This window comes from Arabidopsis thaliana (assembly GCF_000001735.4).
Source record: "Arabidopsis thaliana chromosome 1 sequence".
Classification (NCBI taxonomy): domain Eukaryota; kingdom Viridiplantae; phylum Streptophyta; class Magnoliopsida; order Brassicales; family Brassicaceae; genus Arabidopsis; species Arabidopsis thaliana.
Window position 1 is genome coordinate 17,531,618 of NC_003070.9, and position 22,912 is coordinate 17,554,529.

General features: G+C 33.6%; 7 protein-coding genes and 1 pseudogene across 8 annotated transcripts; 4 read left to right on the forward strand and 4 right to left on the reverse strand.

Moving 5' to 3' along the window:
- Positions 1-253: 253 nt before the first annotated feature.
- AT1G47657 (uncharacterized protein) lies at positions 254-3,557 on the forward strand (the record flags this gene model as incomplete). The annotated part of the gene is made up of 8 exons (NM_001333278.1): positions 254-361; positions 529-652; positions 1,160-1,261; positions 1,370-1,690; positions 1,794-1,962; positions 2,473-2,613; positions 3,123-3,139; positions 3,307-3,557. The coding sequence occupies 8 exons, from the start codon at positions 254-256 to the stop codon at positions 3,555-3,557; spliced, it is 1,233 nt and encodes a 410-aa protein (NP_001320529.1).
- On the reverse strand, positions 2,324-3,934 carry AT1G47660 (uncharacterized protein; the record flags this gene model as incomplete). Its single annotated transcript, NM_103659.1, has 3 exons — positions 2,324-2,631; positions 3,314-3,462; positions 3,564-3,934. The coding sequence occupies 3 exons, from the start codon at positions 3,932-3,934 to the stop codon at positions 2,324-2,326; spliced, it is 828 nt and encodes a 275-aa protein (NP_175197.1).
- A 1,073-nt stretch (positions 3,935-5,007) lies between these two features.
- On the reverse strand, positions 5,008-8,102 carry AT1G47670 (Transmembrane amino acid transporter family protein). Its single transcript, NM_103660.6, has 5 exons — positions 7,493-8,102; positions 6,664-6,797; positions 6,106-6,533; positions 5,892-6,023; positions 5,008-5,705 (listed from the first exon to the last, which is right to left on the reverse strand). The coding sequence occupies exons 1-5, from the start codon at positions 7,867-7,869 to the stop codon at positions 5,217-5,219; spliced, it is 1,560 nt and encodes a 519-aa protein (NP_175198.1). The 5' UTR covers positions 7,870-8,102; the 3' UTR covers positions 5,008-5,216.
- Positions 8,103-9,157: 1,055 nt separating this feature from the next.
- On the forward strand, positions 9,158-9,472 carry AT1G47680 (uncharacterized protein; the record flags this gene model as incomplete). Its single annotated transcript, NM_103661.1, has 1 exon — positions 9,158-9,472. One exon carries the CDS (start codon positions 9,158-9,160, stop codon positions 9,470-9,472), a length of 315 nt encoding a protein of 104 aa, NP_175199.1.
- Positions 9,473-12,459: 2,987 nt separating this feature from the next.
- Positions 12,460-13,214, forward strand: AT1G47690 (uncharacterized protein). The gene has a single exon (NM_001333279.1). It carries the CDS (start codon positions 12,462-12,464, stop codon positions 12,612-12,614), a length of 153 nt encoding a protein of 50 aa, NP_001319167.1. The 5' UTR covers positions 12,460-12,461; the 3' UTR covers positions 12,615-13,214.
- Positions 13,215-14,708: 1,494 nt separating this feature from the next.
- On the reverse strand, positions 14,709-14,928 carry AT1G47695 (F-box/RNI/FBD-like domain protein; the record flags this gene model as incomplete). The annotated part of the gene is made up of 1 exon (NM_001333280.1): positions 14,709-14,928. The coding sequence occupies one exon, from the start codon at positions 14,926-14,928 to the stop codon at positions 14,737-14,739; it is 192 nt and encodes a 63-aa protein (NP_001323145.1). The 3' UTR covers positions 14,709-14,736.
- Positions 14,929-15,705: 777 nt separating this feature from the next.
- AT1G47700 (uncharacterized protein) lies at positions 15,706-16,459 on the forward strand. Its single transcript, NM_001333281.1, has one exon. It carries the CDS (start codon positions 15,708-15,710, stop codon positions 15,858-15,860), a length of 153 nt encoding a protein of 50 aa, NP_001319168.1. The 5' UTR covers positions 15,706-15,707; the 3' UTR covers positions 15,861-16,459.
- A 1,300-nt stretch (positions 16,460-17,759) lies between these two features.
- On the reverse strand, positions 17,760-19,107 carry AT1G47705 (annotated as a pseudogene). Its single transcript has one exon.
- Between the last annotated feature and the right edge of the window lie 3,805 nt (positions 19,108-22,912).

Here is a 22,912-nt window from a genome sequence, read left to right on the forward strand (position 1 = left end):
GCTTAGCACAATCGTCGAAATCGATCAGTGTGAATGTTGATTGATTTTGCGTGGTACCAAACTTGGTTGGCATTACAATGGATTGTTATGGCCGTGAGTGCGACAAACTTGTTTTGGCGAGCGAGGAGATGACGTAAGACTGAGTGATGATGTTGATTTTGCGGATCTTCTTCTAGGCATGGGGAGATCGGCACGACTTTAAGTTATGTCGTGGATCGTGTCTTTGTCATGCGTTTTAGGAAATGATCTTTGTATGTGCGAGATCGAGCTTGGCTTAACCGTAACTGGTAGTTTGATTCAGCTTGATATTGTTTGTTATTTGGGAGCGAGACTAAGCTTGACTTCAGATTATGAATGCAAGGTTGGGCTTGGCTTATGCTGTGAAATTTAGATTCGGTGCGATCTGCAGCTCGGCTTATCCTATCTAAATACGCAATAGGAGTTTGTCTTAGAGACGAAGTGACAATGATGAGCTAGACGGAGAATTTAGTGATGACTTGAAGCTTGTTCTTGAGTTTTTTGTGCAAGGTTATCCTCGGCTTATATTCTGCGAGGTTTTCCTTGGCGTTTAAGCTTGGTTTCGAAACGTATTATGGGGCAAGGCGTCCCTTGACTTATCCTGTATACGTTGAACTCGAATCACAAGGCTTACGTATGAAGTATGCGAGACTGACTCGTCGTACTTTATAGGTGCGGCGCTGGTGTCCGGCTTACCCTGCGGATGCCTCTAGGTCAGTGAGAACGTGCGAGCGGACTCGGCTTATATTGTTCTGCCTTACTATCAGCTTATTTGGTGCGAATCTGGGTCGGCTTTAAATCTTTAAGTGTAAGTTTTAGCTTACTTAAGTAAAGATGTGGATTATTTCTTCGGAAATAGGTTTTTAGACCTGTCCGACGAGCACCACTGCATCCATGTGGGAACGCGTTTTAGAATCGAACTCCTCGCCAGGGAGACGATGTGGGGATGACAAGTGTTACTCGTAAAAGTTAGACTTGGAATAGTAACTTGTGTGCGCGTTAAAAAAAATAACGTTTAGAAGAAGTTGCATATGTATCACGTAGAAGGGATTAAACCAATTGTTGTCTATATAGCAAATGAGCTCGGCAGGCGAGCGTTCTTTTTTTTTTTTTTTTTTTTGATTTTGATGTGCGCGCTTAGAGCTGAGCGTATCCGTCGTCGCGGAAATTCGGGTTCAGGAAACCAACACAAGGCTTGTCACGCTTAGCCATGTTGATCTGCCAAAGAGGATTAGTGACGTTGGTAAGTTGGGTTTAGGGACTGGGTGGGTCGTTTTCATGCTAGGCGATGAGCTCGGCTTTAGATCTCAATGAGTTGAGCAGATCGAGGCTTGTGGAGAGATCGACATAGGGAGAAGCGAGCTCGTCATAGAAGAAGTTTGGTTTGCAGATTACTTTGATCACCGTGAGCTATCCTTTGCGACAATTCCGTTAAGTGTGGAGCTCGGCTTAGAGTATGCTCGACGAGTTGGCGAGATTCGTTTGGGAGGCGAGCTTGAGGAGCCGGAAGCGGAGCTCGGCGAAGATGATGTGCGGTCTAGCGAGGTTGAGAGATTCGTTCCACCTTCAGTTATCGCGGATTTAATGCGGATCTCAATGGATTGGATCTTAGCGACCGTGAGGGAGAGTTTAGCGAGTATGGCGGACTGGGTTGTCTCATGGTGGGGAACGGGTTTGACAATTTGGTTGTGAATAACTGAGACAAGGGTGCACATAGTGAACATGAGAAAGAGCTTGGTCGTATGATTAAGGAGCGACGTGTTGGCGAGTGTTAGGAGATTTGTGTTGTGGAGATACTTTCTTAGGAAAATTGGCTAACTTTTTCCCTCTTTCTTTTGAGAGGTTTGGCCATGCGATATTGCCTATTGTCGTTGCTCCAATGAGTTTGGTACTTCAGAGATTTTTGTGTTTTGCGCCTTGTCGACAAGACTTCTTCTCTGGTCGGTGAGACCTTTTGACAGGTTTTATGCTATTACTTCCCAAGGTCAGAGCAACTTCAAGTCGTCGGGTCGACTAGTTGGTCGAGTCGGCAAGGCCTCCTGCACCTGATTGGTGTGGTTTCCTTCACCTGGTCGGCAATTTTATTCACTTGGTCGGCTTGACTTCTTCTAAAGTTGGCATTGCTTCTTCATCGGGTCGGCGAGCTAGACAAGTTGGACGAGTTGTGCAGTTAAGCGATGAATCGACAGCTACACGACGAGTTAGATGAGCTATAGAGTCAAGGGACGAGCCGACATTTAAACGAGGAGATGGACGAGCTGTGGAGTCAAGGGATGACCTGACATGTATGCGAGGAGATAGTTTCTCAGGAGATGTGAAGAGCTTGGAGACGAGCTAAGAGACTTAAGGACGAGTTGAGAAGCTTGAAGACGAGCTCGATGTGGTAGTTGGACGAGGTGTTGTCAGTTGACGAGCAAGAACTGTCGGGTTGACAATTTAACAGTCGACAAGCAGGAACTGTAGGATTGATGAGCTCACAGTTGAGAGCAGGAATTCTCGGGTTGACGGCTTTCAAATTGACGAGCGTTTGACGAGCAGGAACGGATGGATAAACGAGAAGAAATGTCAAATTGACGAGATCAGCGTTGCGAGCAGGTATATCGGATTGATGAGCTAATAGTTGACGATAGAGAACTTTCGGATTGATAAGACGGAACTGTCAGATTGATGAGGTGATAGTTGACGACCACATAGTCTTATTGATGATATAACTGTGAGGTGGACAGGATTCTCATGACGTTGAAGCTCCGCAGTTAGGCCGTTTTGAGATGAGCTGGCGGTTAGGCGAACTAAGTAGCTAGGCGACGAGCTATCAGTTAGGCGACGAGCTAGTTGGTAAGTGACGAGCTGGCTGCTAGGAGACTAGCTATCAGTTGGACAACGAGCTGGCTACTTGGCGACGAGCTAGCTTCTAGGCGTTGAGTTGACCGCTAGGCGACGAGCTTGATGCCATGCGACAAACTGGCGGCTAGGCAACGAGCTGGACGAAGAAGATGGTGGCTATCGAGTCGGGTCGAGGTCGGTTAAGACGAGTTTGTCAAGTTAAGTCCTCTTGGTTGCAGTTTTATTGAGATTGGAATAGTCAGTCTTGGCAGCCTTTGAAGGAAGATAGCAGGTGCAGGTGAGTAACCGGGTCGGCTTGAGGGGTATGCTTGATTCCCTACTCTTTCAACGGTTATGTTGAGGTGCTCGGCCGTCTTTGCATCATGTTGGTTGATTCAGTTGAAGAAAGGTCTAACTTTGGTGCTGAGCAGAGTTATATCCTTCATAGTAGTTTGTAATTTTTAGAGCTCACGATCGCTCGCACCGATATAGTGGTCTTCTATTCGGTATGTTCGAGTGTCGATGTTCGGCCGGTTGTCACGGTTCAGCGCATTTTCACGGGTGTGCTCGTCGATGGACCCAACAACGATAGAAGCAGGCCTATTGCGTCGGTTCACCGGTCTTTCCATGAAAAGAGTTACTGGGGCGGGACTGTTTTGTCATCGCTGAGCTGTCGACCGGCGCGAGCTGCGGAGGACTGGAGTTGCTCGATCTGATTCTACGATGCCTTCTGGGCAGCGACAATCACGTTGATGCGTTCGGTAGTTCTTGTGTTCTGTAAGTCGAGTCGGTCGAGGAAAGATCGGATGACTTCGTCAAGATTGGTTCTTCGTGAAGTTGTTTCTCCGAGTTCGGCAGGAGCTGCGACAGGAGCTGCGGCTGGAACTGCGACATGAGCTGCGGCTGGAACTGCGACAGGAGCTCCGGCTGGAGGTGGCGTCGTTGGCCAAACTGGTGGTGGCGTCGTTGGCCGAGCTGGTGGTGGCGTCGTTGGCCGAGCTGGTGGTGCGGCACGAGGCGCGATGGTTCTGACTCCTTGTTCGTTCGAGGTTTCCGTCATCTCGTCGTGGCTCTCCGGGATTACTGGCAACATCGTAGCTGCTCGTCAATATCAGAAGAAAACTCTGCCTAGCCCCACGGTGGGCGCCAATTGTTTGTACCGAGGTTGTAACAATAATTATTAAGGGGTTTGGGGAGAACGGAGTAGCTTCTTTATTAATGACGAACGAAAAGACAATAATTAACAGAACGGAAAACCGTAAGTACAGAACGGAGAACCGAAAGTACAGGTCGGAAAATCGATATTAATGGTCGGAAAACCAGAAAATACAGAACGGAAAACCAGAAAATAAGAGATAAAGAGGTAGGCAGCAATTCTCTCTTAAATCCTCTGAGTGGTGACTTAGGTTCTGGATCCCTCTTCTTAGTAGTGTCTCCTCTTATTTATAGGCAAGAAGCTGATCTAGGGTTCTCTTAGTCTCTCTAGCGATTTCTCCGTTTTGCCCTTCTGAATTTATCGGGCTGGGCCAAACCGTGATGGGCCGAGCTGTGATGGGCCGAGCAGTCATTCTGATGGGCCGTTGTTCTGATGGGCCGTTCTTCCTTGTTAGTAGCTTTCTTGACTTGTTCTATTTGTGTTTGGGCCGAATTGGGCATGGAGGGCAAAGCCCGTATCCCACAATCTCATTGGCGGTCCGACACTTCACCTAGAACATGACAGAGAAATCGACTCGATGTACATTGAGGGTATTAAATGCGTAATAGACATGAAACCATGCACACATCTAAATTCTCATGTACAAAAAGACACTCTAAAAACATGCCCCGTATCTGCTCTTATACAAATCGTAGTGCAGTCGTCCGTCGACAGGGGTATACTTGTACATCAATTTTCATCAAACATGAGCTTCACCAATTCTTATGTCAAGTCGCTTGATATCAACATATGATATCATGTAATTCTATATACTTTCCCTCTTCCCGCAGGATCCAAAAAGTTGTGCAGAACAAAAGATCATCCGAGAATATCATCTTTCATACACTAAAACGATTACTTTGAATCCGAATTCTTGATCTAGCTTAATTTAGTTTAATACTCATGTATCGTTATTTTTAGTAGTATCAAAATAATTTGAAAAAAAGATGGAAAAGAGAAAACCACGTTGGGAAAATTCCAGCTAGGGATTCAACAGAGGCACACAAGTGTGATTCTTCAAAATTCCAAATTCTTTATATTGAAAAGCTTACTGAATTATAATACACATTACATTGTTCCAACTTCAAAACATAGGCACTCTTAAACAAAACACAGAAATACAAAATCTCTTAAAACTTCAAACTTCCCAACCAAACAAAACCACATAGGCTATTACTACTTAGTTAGGCGGCTTGAAGAACTTGAGCTTAAGTCCATTGGTAACCATACTCCAGATCCCACCTATGGAGAATGCCAAGCTGAATGCAACTCCCAACCAACCTAATCCCCAATGGAAATACCAATTGAAACTGTATTTCGCCGGTTTCTTAATCAAGACCCACATGAAGCAAGGATAAGCAAATGTGACCGGGAGAGTGAGTCCACCGAGCAACCCCGCAAGACTAGACAGAAAAGGGAGAGCAACACCGATGAAAAACGAGACAAAACCAAAAAAGACTCGGAAACCTGATCTGACCCAAATCGAACACGGCTTGTTGGTTCTGCTTGTGTAGCCAGCTTCAAAGCTGTCAAAGGCAGGCATGGAGTATATCTGAAAACTGCTCAAGCAGCTGAAGACTACTAGGAGAAATGCCGTCGCTAATAAGCCTCTCGGGATATCGTGAATGTGGAATGCATACAAAGCAGCAAGCATACCTCCTGAAGGCATCTATAAGACCAAGAAAAAATAACTTCAAACTAATCCGGAAATTGAACCAAAGATCAGAAAACGAACTATAAATAAATGATATTAGTGTTCCTTTTGAATTCTATATTTCACTAACATGAACCAAACACCAGATAAACATCCTTCACTGACAAGACATAAACAAAAGATATAGTAAATGGAACTTACAAGGTTCCCATAAGCCCAAAAGCCTCCGATGGAGATTGGAAAGATACACAGAGCAATGAGGAAGTAAGAGATTTTGGCTCCTCTCCACATTGGTACGTGAGCAGGATGCTTAAACGTTGATGGCATCGTCGACTACAAAGTTTTCAATACTCAGAATAAATCATAAGTCCAATATGTGCATTATCTATAGACAGAAATATTTTGCATATTTTACCTGAATTTCCAAAACCAAGTTGTGACCTCTGAAGGCAAAAGCTATAATGCCAAGAGCATTCAAAACAGCGAAGAGTGAACCAGAAGTCGAAGGCATAGAAAGAGGCTCGTATGAGATAGTGGCTGGTCTTGGTTGGCTCACAGAGAGAACCCAAACCATTGTGGAGTAAGTTATTGCAGTCACTGCTCCTATTAAGGAGAGTCCCGCAATAGAATTGAGGTTTGGTAGCTGAGACAGAACGATGCAGAGAGATGTAAACACCAAATACCATTCAACTGTTGTTAACGGATTCGAGGTGCATAATGGACCGCAAACTATCTGGAAGAAGAGTTTCATTGTCTCTCCACCGATCAGAATCAGCGCTGTCGCGGTTCCTGCTGATAAGTAAACCGTAGGAAACAATGCAAGCCATACTCCTAACCTTTCTCCTGTTCCAATCAAGAGTACAAGATTTAGTAATAGCAACTTAGCAAGACACAAAATTAGTATCAATAATAATTGTCACTATTGATGCATTATTTCATCATTCTTAATGTAAAACTAAATTTATCATTTTACCAAAAGCAGCTTGTGCAAGCTCGACATATCGATTGTAGCGTTTCCCGGGGACAGCTTCGTGCAACTGAACCAGAATCCACAGTGTGTAGAGTTGCCAGCAATATGCTATTGTTAAAGACAGTATTCCCCAACTCCTGTAACAACAATAATTCACTTCTTGAAGTTTGGAAATAATATATGTGCATTTTCTTACATAAGAATCTCAAATACATGATCATTGCAATATCATTATTCATCACTAAGCTATTTAAGTATTGAACTAGCCAAATGCTCCACCTTAACAAGTTATGTATAGTTTCAAATATTAGAACTTGCAATAAAAAATATTTATCTAAATATAAGTTTATAAGAAGAAATAGTCATCTATTATGACGTCAACTACATGCCCTACTTATATATACACAATAAATACTTTTCAGAAAAGTGTTTTTTGCCGGAAATTAACAAGAAACAAAGTAGACGATAAAGAAGGCTCTGTCTTAATCCAAATTAAAGCAAAAAAGTATGTCTGTGAGTATCCACATGTGTAATGATGGAAGCATGACAAATTAAAAAGAAAATATCTACTGCTAAAATTGAAATGTTTTCAAAGTTAAAAAGTAAATTAGTCAATATCCTATTATTATTTCCGACAAGAAAAACATTTTTGATTTTTGCCCAAACAAGTAAAGTGAACCCTGAAACTGGATCTGAGCACCACAGAGAGTCGAATAAACCCTCGCCGTTCACTAAACAAAAATAATCTTGAAACACTAAACACAAAGTTCAAGAAAAAACTCAAAAACAAGAAAAAAGATTATTGGAAAAATCAAGAAAAACGCAAACGCACCAGCCAAGAAACGCAAACGCGACGGGAAGAACAAGGGCTTGAAAACCAACACCAGCGTTGAGATTGTGAAAAGCAGCGTAATGAGCGTTTCCATTACGAGATTCAGTGATTGGAAGCCAAGCATCTTGTGGGTTTAGCTTAGTGAGATGACCAACTTCTTCAAGATACCCTTTCATGTTCACAAGAACTCGTTTCATTGGTGTACCAATCGGACTCAAGAACCTCGGTGATATGAACGAAGTCGGAGTCCATGTCGCCGACGATGGTTTGGTGGCCGGACGAGGTGATCTTTGACCGGAGGGAGTTAGAATCTCCGGTGTTGAAACTCGTGGTGTGGCTGGTATTGATATTAGCTCTGTCTCGGGTCTTTCGTCCATTGGAGCAGGTGAAGAGTGCGAGAAGAAATGATGTTTTTTTTTTGTTCTCACTATCACTCTCTCTCTCACTCACTCCCTATTTAGAGGGGTGGTTTTTTTTAGGACAACTTTATTGGTATTGAAACAAATTTTTATTTAATTACAAGAAGAGGACAGATTAACTAACGAAATTTACAATTAAATGACAATCAAAGTTGATAATTAAAGAACATGACATGATTATTTATAATGGTCTCAACAGTAACAATTTTTTTTTTGTAACATTACGACAAAAGTAACCTTCCCCATCAATACAAAAGTTCTGAACATATGTTTGTTTGACCAGTAAGTACTAAGTATTATGATGGTGAGGTCAAGTTTTTGAACATTATGACCAATTTGTTTATTTTTTAGCAAAAAATTGACATGAAATAGGTGTTGATGATCATAATCACTTTAAGTTAGCTGAAATATTTCACCTTATCTGAGTGGAAAAATAACATTGATATATGTAAATTAAAAAATAACAATGAAATATGTAGATTAAAAAGTAACACTGAAATATCTTAGCAAAGTAAAAAGTAACACTTCAAACATGTAAATGAAAAAATAGAGAGAAGAATTTTTGAGGCCAAGCAAAATTTGCAACTCACCTTACTCTTTCATAAAAAAATTCAATACAACAATTTAATTTTACCAAGGGATTAGAGATATCGATTATATAAGGGAGTGAATGCACTATAACACCCTTCATAAACCACCATTAACTCAGTTTAAATATTTGATACAAAAATTTATCTTTGTTCTTTCTCTAATATGCATTATACAAAATAACTATTTAAAAGATTCGCAAACTCATTTCTTCAGTTTTTTACTTAAAAATAAGATAAATACATTTTGGAGTTGGATCTAAACTCAACATCACTTTTTGGATGATTGAAGATTTACAGGATATGCTTGTCTGAAAATAATAGATTTGGAGTTAGCAAAATCTTTGTATTCTAGTGATAAAATAGATACGAGTAAGCAAAATAAATTGATACACATAATTGTAATGAAGTTTGGTCTTTCAAACTACATCCATGGAATTACATAATTGCAAACGTATAAACCAAATCCATTTGCTCTGACCTACCACTAAGCTAAATTACATCTAAATTTAGAGTTTAGTCATGATTTGAAAAGGAAGAGTTACAAATTATGTCCAACTTGACGTTATTTGTATTTTATTTTCTTGTATCTCTTCTACCATCTACTAAAAGGAGATATCTTGCTCTTCAAGTTAGGAATTATCCAACATCACTTGTCGATGGACTTTCTACTGAAGCTACAAGGACATGACATGCTCGGTTATATCATATTGGAGTTGATTCACAGAGAAGATGTTGGAGAAGTACATGAAGAAGATGATGGCATGGAGGATATCACTAAAAAATACCATAATGAGGTTGGTGAAGTAGTTCAAGGAGTACCACAACTGAGAAGGTCGGGTCGACAAATAAGTCAGTCGCGGTACCTTGAAGACTATGTTATGCAGTCCGAAACAACTTATGGATTGTTCCACCAAGCTTATGTTAAAAGTAAGAGACGTCAACTTTCAACAAGTAATGAGCCAAGAGGCTAAAGATGTGCTTTAATGGAGGAAAGATGTGAAGAGGAGTTTGAATCAGTCAACAAGAACAAGATGGTTCCTTGTTGACATATTCATTCAAGTTTTGATCGGTTCAAAAGCTTTTCAAGAGTTTTAGAGAAGCAAGTCGGCTTGTCTATTAAAACCTTTTGTACCGATAAAGGAGGAGACTTTACTTCAAGGGAGTTCAATCGATGTTGCATAGAGGAGGAGTCTCCAGGTATCTAATGAAGATTCTAAATGATATGTGGAGAGAAGTCGTACGTCATTGAAAGATCATGGGACTACATCTAAAGAAACTAGATGAAGAGTCAAGAAGTATAATCACGAGGCTGCATCTCAAGAAGGTAGATGATTGGTCAATCTTGGAACTAAGTCAGATTTTAGAGATGTTTAAACCAAGTTGGGTTTTATTAGAGAATATCAAAACAAGCAAGGTCATGGTATTTGGGTGTTTTGTACTAGTCATTGAAGTACAAGTAATATTTAGCTAAGAAAGCTGAAATGAGTATGATACATTGCAACACACCGAAATTTAATTAGCCCACGATATATCATAAACAAAAATTTTTCCACACAATTTTAACTAAATCAACATGTTTCGACATGTCAAAATATCATAATAAGGTTTTAATCCTTGTTGTAGTACCAAAATAATAATATTTATAATTTATATTAAAATATATCTCCTCGAGGGTCAAATGAATTTATTCCAATTACTATAAATAGTATATTATTTTAGAAAAACATGAGACTTTAAATGTATATAAAGTAGTGTTATGCATATTATTAGTCAAAATTTTGAATTTTTCATAGGTAGAAAAATATTTGTTCATTCAAATATGGGATGTGATTTATATATAATATCAATGAAGATTTTTTCCAAAAATTATCTTTAGAATATATTGTAGATATTACTGAAACAATGATAGGCAAAAAAATATTATTGAAATATTAGGAATTATAATTCAAAATTTTCTACTCCAAACTTTTTCTATAATATATCTTACCATCCAAGTTCATTTGAAGTTCAAATTGTATTGAGGTTATCTAGGCAAAGATATTAATTACTTGTATTTTATTCCTCTTTTTGTCCAAAATACATTTATAAACCTTAATCTTTAATTTCCCTAACTATGATTTCATATAGTTAATCTCATTGTGATTTATACATAACTCCATTGGAATCTATTGGATTCATGCTCCACCAGTTCTTACACTTGAATTGCAAAACATTATCAAAACAATCCTTAAAATATATTTTTCTGTATGCAATTATTTATTTTAAGTGAAATAAGACAAAATTTTATGTTTTCCTAAATTTTCTATTCACTACAATAATATCATGTTCACGGTTCGATTTTAAATATATCTATTATAAAGTTTGAAAATAAAAGATTTTACGCACCAAAAGCCCGTTAACCTTTATCTTAAATTTACATGACAATATTAGAAAGTAATTAATAAAGTTATTTGAAAATAAAAGATTTTACGCACCAAAAGCCCGTTAACCTTTATCTTAAATTTACATGACAATATTAGAAAGTAATTAATAAAGTTATTATATCTTCTAAGAAATGGCCCGTTTGAACAATAATTTAATAATGATTGACAAAAAAGAAGAAGTTATTACCTCTTTTATTATTTGATCACAAAATATAGCAAAGGTATTCATCGATTAACTAGGTTTTGATTTCTCACTTCAACAATTAACATACAAGATCCTAGAGTTATTCAGGAGTTCTTAATTCTTTTTTTGATATAACACCAACCCTAAATATTCAGTTTATACACAGATCTATTAGTCTATATTTTTATCAAAAATTTCTTTAGAGAAGCTATTAAAAAAGAATCTAATAACAACAACAAATAGTTCTGAATTTAGCGATCTGTCATATTTTGAAGGAAAAAAGGAAAACCTCTTTTTTAATTAAATTAAATAACTTATTAATAAGTTGCAATAAGACAGTTACTGAGGAATAAAAATTCGGATAGAATAATAAAAACTACAAAACAAAAGATTTTGATACAACATTTATCCTCAATTATCATCCCATATACTCTTCCATCGTTTTGATAGAGCCATAGTTCTCACAGCTTCGTCTAAAGGAAGTTTTAATATGATTTTACCCAAAATTTCGTTTGGGAGATCGCTAATGCGATCTTTAGTGTTGTCTACATCAACTACAACACTTCTTCCTCGTGTATCAGACGATGATTGAAATATATTTTTTTGTGAAGAAGAAAGAAAAGAAAAGTGAAAATATTTCTTACTTTAGATTATTCATAGGTAGGAAGAACATGAGATGAGAAGGTTTATATGTACATGAGGTAGTTTGTAGTTAATTACGAGGAGATAAGATAAACTAAATATAGACCATACAATATATTTGGGTTGTTGTAAGAAAATAAAAACCAAATCAAGTAAGAATAATTATGATTCCATTTAAACAATTTGTATTCCTTTCACACTCAAAATTAGGAAAAAAGTTAACACTTTCCAACCTAAAATATATAGGGAAAATTGGCTATAAAGGATAGATACAACAACTTTTGTCCATATATACCTTTTTTGTAGATTGGTAAGAAAGATTTGAGAAAATAAATACGAGTATGCAGAATAAATTGATACACATAATTGTAATGAGGTTTGGTCTTACAAACTATATCCATGGAATTAGAACCCGTCCAAAAACAAAACAAATATAAACAAAAGTAATTACACAATTGCAAACGCATAAATTAAATCCACCTGCTCTGATCTACCACTAAGCTAAATTACATCTGAATTTATAGTTTAGTCATGTTTTGAATAGGAGCAAGCACCTTTTTAGCCTATTATGAATAGGAAGAGTTACAAATTATGTCCAACTTGACGTTATTTGTATTTAATTTTCTTGAATTTCCATTCTTGTATCATCTTCTACCATCTTCTAGAAGGAGATATCTTGCTCTTAAAGGAATTATCCAACATCACTTGTCGATGGACTTGCTACTGAAGCTACAAGAACATGGCATGCTCGGTTATGTCATATTGGAGTTGATTCACAGAGAAGATGTTGGAGAAGTACATGAAGAAGATGATGTCATGGAGGATATCACTAAAAAAACCACGAGAATGAGGTTGGTGAAGTAATCCAAGGAGTACCACAACTGAGAAGGTCGGGTCGACAAGTAAGTCAGTCGCGGTACCTTGAAGACTATGTTATGCAGTCCCAAACAACTTATAGATTGTTCAAACAAGCTTATGTTAAAAGTAAGAGACGTCAACTTTCGACAAGTAATGAGCCAAGAGGCTAAAGATGTGCTTTAATGGTGGAAAGCATGTGAAGAGGAGTTTGAATCAGTCAACAAGAACGAGATGGTTCTTTGTTGACATATTGATTCAAGTTTCTAATCGGTTTAAAAGCTTTTCAAGAGTTTGTAGAGAAGCAAGTCTGCTTGTCTATTAAAACCTTTCGTACCCATAAAGGAGGAGAGTTTACTTCAAGGGAGTTCAATCGATGTTGCATAGAGGAGGAATCTCTAGGTATCTAATGAAGATTCTAAATGATATGTGGGGAGAAGTCGTACGTCATTCAAAGATCATGGGACTACATCTAGAGAAACTAGATGAAGAGTCAAGAAGTATAATCACGAGGATGCATCTCAAGAAGGTAGATGATTGGTCAATCTTGGAACCAAGTCAGATTTTAGAGATGTTTAAACCAAGTTGGGTTTTATTAGAGAATATCAAAACAAGCAAGGTCATGGTATTTGGGTGTTTTGTACTAGTCCTTGAAATACAAGTAATATTTAGCTAAGAAACCTGAAATGATTATGATACATTGCAACACACCGAAATTTAATTAGCCCACGATATATCATAAACAAATTTTTTTCACACAATTTTAACTAAATCAACTTGTTTCGACATGTCAAAATATCATAATAAGGTTTTAATCCTTGTTGTAGTACCAAAATAATAATATTTATAATTTATATTAAAATATATCTCTTCGAGAGTCAAATGAATTTATTCCAATTACTGTAAATAGTATATTATTTTAGAAAAACATGAGACTTTAAATGTATATAAGCTAGTGATATGCATATTATTTGTCAAAATTTGAATTTGTCATAGGTAAAAAAATATTTTTTGATTCAAATATGGGATGTGATCTAAATATAATAACAATAAAGATTTTTTCCAAAAATATTCTTTTGAATATATAGTAGATTTTACTGAAACAATGATAGGCAAAAAATATTATTTAAATATTATGAATTATAATTCAACATTTTCTACTCCAAACTTTTCTTATAATATATCTTACCATCTAAGTTCATTTGAAGTTCAAATTGTATTGACGTTATCTAGGCAAAAATATTAATTACTTGTATTTTATTCCTCTTTTTGTCCAAAATACATTTATAAACCTTAATCTTTAATTTCCCTAACTATGATTTCATATAGTTAATCTCATTGTGATTTATACATAACTCCATTGGAATCTATTGGATTCATGCTCCACCAGTTCTTACACTTGAATTGCAAAAAATTATCAAAACAATCATTAAAACATATTTTTCTGTATGCAATTATTTATTTTAAGTTTAATAAGACAAAATTTCATGTTTTCCTAAATTTTCTATTCACTACAATAATATCATGTTCACGATTCGATTTCAAATGTATCTATCATAAAGTTTGAAAATAAAAGATTTTACGCACCAAAAGCCCGTTAACTTTTATCTTAAATTTACATGACAATATTAAGAAAATAATTAATAAAGTTATTATCTCTTCTATGAAATGGCTCGTTTGAACAATAATTTAATAACGATTGACAAAAAAGAAGAAGTTATTATCTCTTTTATTATTTGAGCACAAATATAGCAAAGGTATTCATCGATTAACTAGGTTTTGATTTCTCACTTCAACAATTAACATACAAGATCCTAGAGTTATTCAGGAGTTCTTAAGTCTTTTTTTGATATAACACCAATCCTAAATCTTCAGTTTATACACAGATCTATTAGTCTATATTTTTATCAAAAAATTTTTTAGAGAAGCTATTAAAAAAGAATCTAATAACAACAACAAATAGTTCTGAATTTAGCGATCTGTCATATTTTGAAGGATAAAAGGAGTACATCTTTTTTAATTAAATTAAAAAACTTATTAATAAGTTGCAATAAGACAGTTACTGAGGAATAAAAATTCGGATAGAATAATAAAAACTACAAAACAAAAGATTTTGATACAACATTTATCCTCAATTATCATCCCATATACTCTTCCATCGTTTTGATAGAGCCATAGTTCTCACAGTTTCGTCTAAAGGAAGTTTTAATATGATTTTACCCAAAATTTCGTTTGGGAGATCGCTAATGCGATCTTTAGTGTTGTCTACATCAACTACAACACTTCTTCCCCGTGTATCAGACGGTGATTGCGATTTCTCCATAGGTTGAATTGTTAAAGAAATATATTTTTTTATGAAGAAGAAAGAAAAGAAAAGTGAAAATATTTGTTACTTTAGATTATTCATAGGTAGGAGGAACATGAGATGAGAAGGTTTATATATACATGAGGTAGTTTGTAGTTAATTACGAGGAGATAAGATAAACTAAATATAGACCATACAATATATTTGGGTTGCTGTAAGAAAATAAAAACCAAATCAAGTAAGAATAATTATGATTCCATTTAAACAATTTGTATTCCTTTCACACTCAAAATTAGGAAAAAAGTTAACACTTTCCAACCTAAAATATATAGGGAAAATTGGCTATAAAGGATAGATACAACAACTTTTGTCCATATATACCTTTTTTGTAGATTGGTAAGAAAGATTTGAGAAAATAAATACGAGTATGCAGAATAAATTGATACACATAATTGTAATGAGGTTTGGTCTTACAAACTATATCCATGGAATTAGAACCCGTCCAAAAACAAAACAAATATAAACAAAAGTAATTACACAATTGCAAACGCATAAATTAAATCCACCTGCTCTGATCTACCACTAAGCTAAATTACATCTGAATTTATAGTTTAGTCATGTTTTGAATAGGAGCAAGCACCTTTTTAGCCTATTATGAATAGGAAGAGTTACAAATTATGTCCAACTTGACGTTATTTGTATTTAATTTTCTTGAATTTCCATTCTTGTATCATCTTCTACCATCTTCTAGAAGGAGATATCTTGCTCTTAAAGGAATTATCCAACATCACTTGTCGATGGACTTGCTACTGAAGCTACAAGAACATGGCATGCTCGGTTATGTCATATTGGAGTTGATTCACAGAGAAGATGTTGGAGAAGTACATGAAGAAGATGATGTCATGGAGGATATCACTAAAAAAACCACGAGAATGAGGTTGGTGAAGTAATCCAAGGAGTACCACAACTGAGAAGGTCGGGTCGACAAGTAAGTCAGTCGCGGTACCTTGAAGACTATGTTATGCAGTCCCAAACAACTTATAGATTGTTCAAACAAGCTTATGTTAAAAGTAAGAGACGTCAACTTTCGACAAGTAATGAGCCAAGAGGCTAAAGATGTGCTTTAATGGTGGAAAGCATGTGAAGAGGAGTTGAATCAGTCAACAAGAACGAGATGGTTCTTTGTTGACATATTGATTCAAGTTTCTAATCGGTTTAAAAGCTTTTCAAGAGTTTGTAGAGAAGCAAGTCGGCTTGTCTATTAAAACCTTTCGTACCCATAAAGGAGGGGAGTTTACTTCAAGAGAGTTCAATCGATGTTGCATAGAGGAGGAATCTCTAGGTATCTAATGAAGATTCTAAATGATATGTGGGGAGAAGTCGTACGTCATTCAAAGATCATGGGACTACATCTAAAGAAACTAGATGAAGAGTCAAGAAGTATAATCACGAGGCTGCATCTCAAGAAGGTAGATGATTGGTCAATCTTGGAATCAAGTCAGATTTTAGAGATGTTTAAACCAAGTTGGGTTTTATTAGAGAATATCAAAAGAAGCAAGGTCATGGTATTTTGGTGTTTTGTACTAGTTATTGAAGTACAAGTAATATTTAGCTAAGAAAGCTGAAATGAGTATGATACATTGCAACACACCGAAATTTAATTAGCCCACGATATATCATAAACAAATTTTTTTCCACACAATTTTAACTAAATCAACTTGTTTCGACATGTCAAAATATCATAATAAGGTTTTAATCCTTGTTGTAGTACCAAAATAATAATATTTATAATTTATATTAAAATATATCTTCTCGAGGGTCAAATGAATTTATTCCAATTACTGAAAATAATTTTTGATTCAAATATGGGATGTGATCTAAATATAATAACAATAAAGATTTTTTCCAAAAAAAATCTTTTGAATATACAGTAGATTTTACTGAAACAATGATAGGCAAAAAATATTATTTAAATATTATGAATTATAATTCAACATTTTCTACTCCAAACTTTTCTTATAATATATCTTACCATCCAAGTTCATTTGAAGTTCAAATTGTATTGACGTTATCTAGGCAAAAATATTAATTACTTGTATTTTATTGCTCTTTTTGTCCAAAATACATTTATAAACCTTAATCTTTAATTTCCCTAACTATGATTTCATATAGTTAATCTCATTGTGGTTTATACATAACTCCATTGGAATATATTGGATTCATGCTCCAACAGTTCTTACCCTTGAATTGCAATAAATTATCAAAACAATCCTTAAAAAATATTTTTCTGTATGCAATTATTTATTTTAAGTTTAATAAGACAAAATTTCATGTTTTCCTAAATTTTCTATTCACTACAATAATATCATGTTCACGGTTCAATTTCAAATGTATGTATCATAAAGTTTGAAAATAAAAGATTTTACGCACCAAAAGCCCGTTAACTTTTATCTTAAATTTACATGACAATAAGAAAGTAATTAATAAAGTTATTATCTCTTCTAAGAAATGGCTCGTTTGAACAATAATTTAATAACGATTGACAAAAAAGAAGAAGTTCTTACCTCTTTTATTATTTGAGCACAAATATACCAAAGGTATTCATCGATTATCTAGGTTTTGATTTCTCACTTCAACAATTAACATACAAGATCCTAGAGTTATTCAGGAGTTCTTAAGTCTTTTTTTTATATATCACCAACCCTAAATCTTCAGTTTATACACAGATCTATTAGTCTATATTTTTTTCAAAAATTTCTTTAGAGAAGCTATTAAAAAAGAATCTAATAACAACAACAAATAGTTCTTAATTTAGCGATCTGTCATATTTTGAAGGATAAAAAGAGTACATCTTTTTTAATTAAATTAAATAACTTATTAATAAGTTGCAATAAGACAGTTACTGAGGAATACAAATTCGGATAGAATAATAAAACCTTCAAAACAAAAGATTTTGATACAACATTTATCCTCAATTATCATCCCATATACTCTTCCATCGTTTTGATAGAGCCATAATTCTCACAGCTTCGTCTAAAGGAAGTTTTACTATGATTTTACCCAAAATTCTGTTTGGGAGATCGCTAATGCGATCTTTAGTGTTGTCAACATCAACTACAACACTTCTTTTCCGTGTATCACACGATGATTGCGATTTCTCCATGGGTTGAATTGTTAAAGGAATATATTTTTTTGTGAAGAAGAAAGAAAAGAAAAGTGAAAATATTTGTTACTTTAGATTATTCATAGGTAGGAGGAACATGAGATGAGAACGTTTATATATACATGAGGTAGTTTGTAGTTAATTACGAGGAGATAAGATAGATTAAATATAGACATAAAATATATTTGACTTGTTGTAAGAAAATAAAAACTAAATCAAGTAAAATTAACTATTATTTCATCCAAACAAATTGAATTTTTATTCCTTTCACACTCAAAATTTGGAAAAAAATATATAGGGAAAATTGGATATGTAGGATATCTACAACAACTTTTGTCCATATATACCTTTTTAGTAGATTGGTAAGATAGGTTGTTATAAAATTTTAAACCCAAATCTACCCTCATTCTCTCTCAAATGACTAAACCTACCATATATAATGTTTCTACATATTCGTCGTCGTTTGACTCCCCCGTTCTTGCATCTCTTCTTCCTACTTTCACATATTAATTCAGTCCTCCAAGCTTCAACATATATAAAGAAGAATTCATATTTTAGACCGGTTTATTTTTTTTAAGTTTCAAAACAAGATTGAGAGAAGAAACATGGAGCTTACGCCTACGACAGAGTTTCTAGCTGCAATGGCTAAGATGTCACCGCAAGATACAACCCGGAACATGCTTTCTAAACCGCTGATTTGATGTTATCGATCAGTGATCACATTAAATTCACTAGCTGAATTGCGGTTTAGGGCCGCGTTTTGTTCTCATGTGATGCTCGACGTATCGTCTAACAGAATCGAACCGTCAAATCCCTATACGTAAGTATGAAAATGGATAGAAGTAAAAAACCAAAGTAACCATTATGCTAAGTTTCTTCAAATGCAAGGAAATCAAAAAAGGTACAAGAAAAAAAAAAGTTACGTTGACGAGGTTGAAAATTTTGCAGAGTTTGATATATAAGTCCTTTCTGTTCCCTTTGTTTTAGTTTGAGAGATCCAAAAGGTGTTAGATCATGAAATTTAAAGTCACAAGAGTTTTTTCTAGAGTTACCAAATTATATCTTCTGAAATTTACTTCAAAGTGACTTTGTTTTCATGCATAGAGCATGAAATGTTCTTAGAAGGTGTTAGATCGATTAGATACAAGTTCTTGAGAACATATTATTCTTACAATCTCCACACACCACTAATTACGTAAATGTGCATCACACCACTAATTACGTAAATGTGCATCTATTAACCAAAGGCACACATTGTGGAATAGAAGAAGAAAGAAAAAATATAGTAAATTTTGGAGACAAATAAAAGTAAAATGACTACAAATATTGTTAAACATGGAAAAAAAGGAAAAACTAGCTGCTAGGGTTTGGACGACTTTGCTTTTAGTGTTTCTAAAATATTTAGAATACGATCTCTCAATTCTGTAAATCGTAATAAAAACAAAATAAATTACATTTAAAACGTAATCTATAATAAATATTTAGTTTTCTTATCTAACTAGATCATAACCCGTGCTGTATAGCACGGGCATTAATATTTTGTATAAATTAAATTGTATACTTTGTTTGAATTACATAAGAAATAGTATAGTATAAAAGTGATGCTATAATATTTTTCAATGTTTTTACTATTTGCATATAATGCTGCATTGAATTGACTTTTTTTAAAAATGTTATTTTTATAATAAATACAACATATGTAGTTTTAAGTAAATGTGTAAAATTTATATACAAGTTGTTTTGGTAAGAAACATGTTTCTTTTGTATTAGAGGATCTAATTTTTGGCCTAACTTAAAATTAGTCTTTGTATAGTATTTTGGTTATACTATTTGTGGATCTAATTGGAGCCTATATTAGATTATCTTTGATAGGGCTGACGAAAAAACGGACCCGATAACCAACCCAATAATTGAACCAAAAAACAGGGTTAGGGCGAGTTAAAATTTTAGGAAATTTTCTTATTGGGTAGAGTTTTAGTAAATCCGTGTATATCCGATTGGTCCGGAAATTACTCGTTATCCAAAAAGAGTATTCAAAAACCCAAACATTAATTTAATATCCAAAATATTAATTATATTTAATCGTAATATTATCTAATTATCTAAGATTATAATTATAAGTCTAAATATGTCAATTAATTTTGGACCTAAATATCCAAAACAACTAAACTATTCAAAAATTATTTGTTATGTTTGTCAAAATTTAGTAAAATATATTCAAATATAATTAAATTTATTAAAACTTAACAAATGTAAAAGTTTTTTTTGTTTGAAGACCCGCTATCTAAATACAAATTTCTTGTTTCTATTTTTTTGGGTATTTTTTGGGTCTATAACTTTTTATCTAAACTGACCCAAACCCAACTGGATCCGACCCAAACCAGAACGGAATATTTAGAATTATTCTATTGGGTAGTAAATCATATACCCATTAATCCCAAACCCAAACGGGTTCTACCCGAACACGAATGGGTTACTCATAGGCTTATATTTTAGTTAAACTAAAAACTTTTATTGTAAAGATGATTATAAATATATGATATTATTTTATTTGATTTTAAATGCATAGTAAACTGCGAGTCGTATATGTTTTGTTGATATTATTTATATTGTTTAGTGTTTAAAATTATACACTTGTATTTTGATTGTTAATTTTAGAGTTTCACCTTTAGTATACCATCTTGTATTAATATCGATTTAACCCCGTCAATTCTAGGATTTTCCAGCTTGTATTAAAAATTGAATCACATCATACACATAAAAAAATCTAATATGTTATTAATTATTGTAGTATATAAGATTATAAATTTTTAAAATAATATGTATGAAATTGAATATAAATATTCAAATTATGACCCATTACTCAGTAGAAAATTTTCTTAAATCTATTTTTGATCCGTTACAATATTTTTTCATGTATTGAACAGTTTATATTCGTTTTTAAAAATTCAAATTATGGCGTATGCGAAAAAACTCTAATTATTTTTTATAACGATGATATTAATTTTTCGCAAAAATAGAATCATATAAAGATAAGAGGTGAACTATAATAATTAATAAAAAATTAATATGATAATTTAGATATCAAATCTAATTTGTTGATTTTAATTGGTTACTTTTTTGGAAATTAATAATGTATTTCGTTTTTTAATTAAATTTAACTAATTAAATTAGTATTTGACTTTTTAATTTTTAAAGAGATGAATTAATTTACTCTTTAAATTTTATTTCTAATGGCATACCTATGTAATTACTTACAAAAAATAAGGTTACATTTAAAATGTACTTCCCAAATAATATAGTAGGATTATTCACTATCTATATTCAGAGTTTTCTAAAAGTTCAAAAACTCAAATCTAGATTATGGTATAATGTCAGTTCTAAACGAAGATTACGCTTTTTAACATTAGCAAACGATGAAGTAATTCGTAGAATTGTTATTCCAAATTATTTAGTTCATAGAGTAATTCCAAGAATACGTGTTCTAAAAATTTTAGAAATCGGATTTTCAGACTTTTGAATTATTTAGAACGAAAAAAAAAATCAAAATTCGTAAAATCTTTACAAAAATGTAGAATTCACATTCTGAATTTCGTATAACGCTAGAAAACGTGTTCTAACAAATTCATACAAACTTTATCTATTAAAAAAAATCACTCTTTTCCAATAAAATTAAAAAAAAATTACACTTCACAACATCTCCATTCTTCTATATTTACATGTTAGAGTGAATATTTGTTTTGAAAACAACTTAAAATGAAGTGTAAGGGTATTTTAGTCCAAATTGACATTTTTACCAAAAAAAAATAGATGGACAATTTTTTTTGTAAATATCTTTTTAGTAAATATTAAATCTGTGTAGCCAAACGCTAGTTTTAATGGTTAGGTTTTTCAAGTGTTATTTACAAATAAAGTTAGCAAAAAATATCACTAAAAATAAAGATTTAGATATATGAGCCAAAACTTCCTTGATTTCTTACACATGAAGAAGGAGATATATTGCATGAGTTGGAACTATATATGTGTAATCTTATTTATCAAATTATTCAACCAAAAATTAAAATATTTGAAAGAAAATTTTTATTTAAAAATATAACTTGAATTGAAACTTCAATTTATAGTAACTACTACATGGCAGTGGAAATACAACTCTATAATTTGTGTAGCATATCTCGAAGAAAAGTCTATTATCGAGTGAAACTACAACTATATAACATAATCAAAAAGAAAAATAAGTTTGAGACTTGATCAATTGAATTAAATGATTTTAACCCAAACAAAATTGTACAAACAACATATTTAAAATACACTTAAGCTTTTTTAATAAGACTATGTTTATGTCACATCACAAAATTAACATTTCAAATAACAAAAAAAAGGTACATTAACGAGTAAAGTCATGTTATTTAAGTATTTGATGTGTAAGTATTATGAGAAAAAACAATAATATTTTCATGTAGAAGCTTCTTAATCGCAGTTGGACTTTTTAAAATAGTGGACTATGTTATTTTCAAAAGTAATCATAATGGTAGTCAAAAGAAATAATCATAATGTATAACTACAAATGAGATATAACATTAATGGTAGTCAAATTTTCTAAAATATTTTATAATTTAGTCCATAATTTTTACCAGGGTCATAATATAAAATAAATATACTTGATTCTCTACTACCCGAACTCCATAACAGTTTGGGGTTCTTGATTCTCTAGTACTACCACTGTAGATGCTCAGCTCGAGCACGACAAATCTGGTACCACTATTTTACTTGATATTCGCTGGCTTCTGCTCGACATCACAAGAGAAAACACAAGGGAAGAATATGCCCTTATTGAGAAAA

What these genes read in the sequence shown, in the direction of transcription:
- AT1G47690 (NM_001333279.1), top strand. Translation starts at nt 12,462, where the DNA reads ATGGACTTGCTACTGAAGCTACAAGAACATGGCATGCTCGGTTATGTC.
- AT1G47700 (NM_001333281.1), top strand. Translation starts at nt 15,708, where the DNA reads ATGGACTTGCTACTGAAGCTACAAGAACATGGCATGCTCGGTTATGTC.
- AT1G47670 (NM_103660.6), bottom strand. Translation starts at nt 7,869, where the DNA reads ATGGACGAAAGACCCGAGACAGAGCTAATATCAATACCAGCCACACCA. An exon ending in GCTTGCACAAGCTGCTTTTG is followed by an intron (nt 6,534 to 6,663) that starts GTAAAATGATAA and finishes TGATTGGAACAG; the next exon opens with GAGAAAGGTTAGGAGTATGG. An exon ending in TTTGGGCTTATGGGAACCTT is followed by an intron (nt 5,706 to 5,891) that starts GTAAGTTCCATT and finishes TTGGTCTTATAG; the next exon opens with ATGCCTTCAGGAGGTATGCT.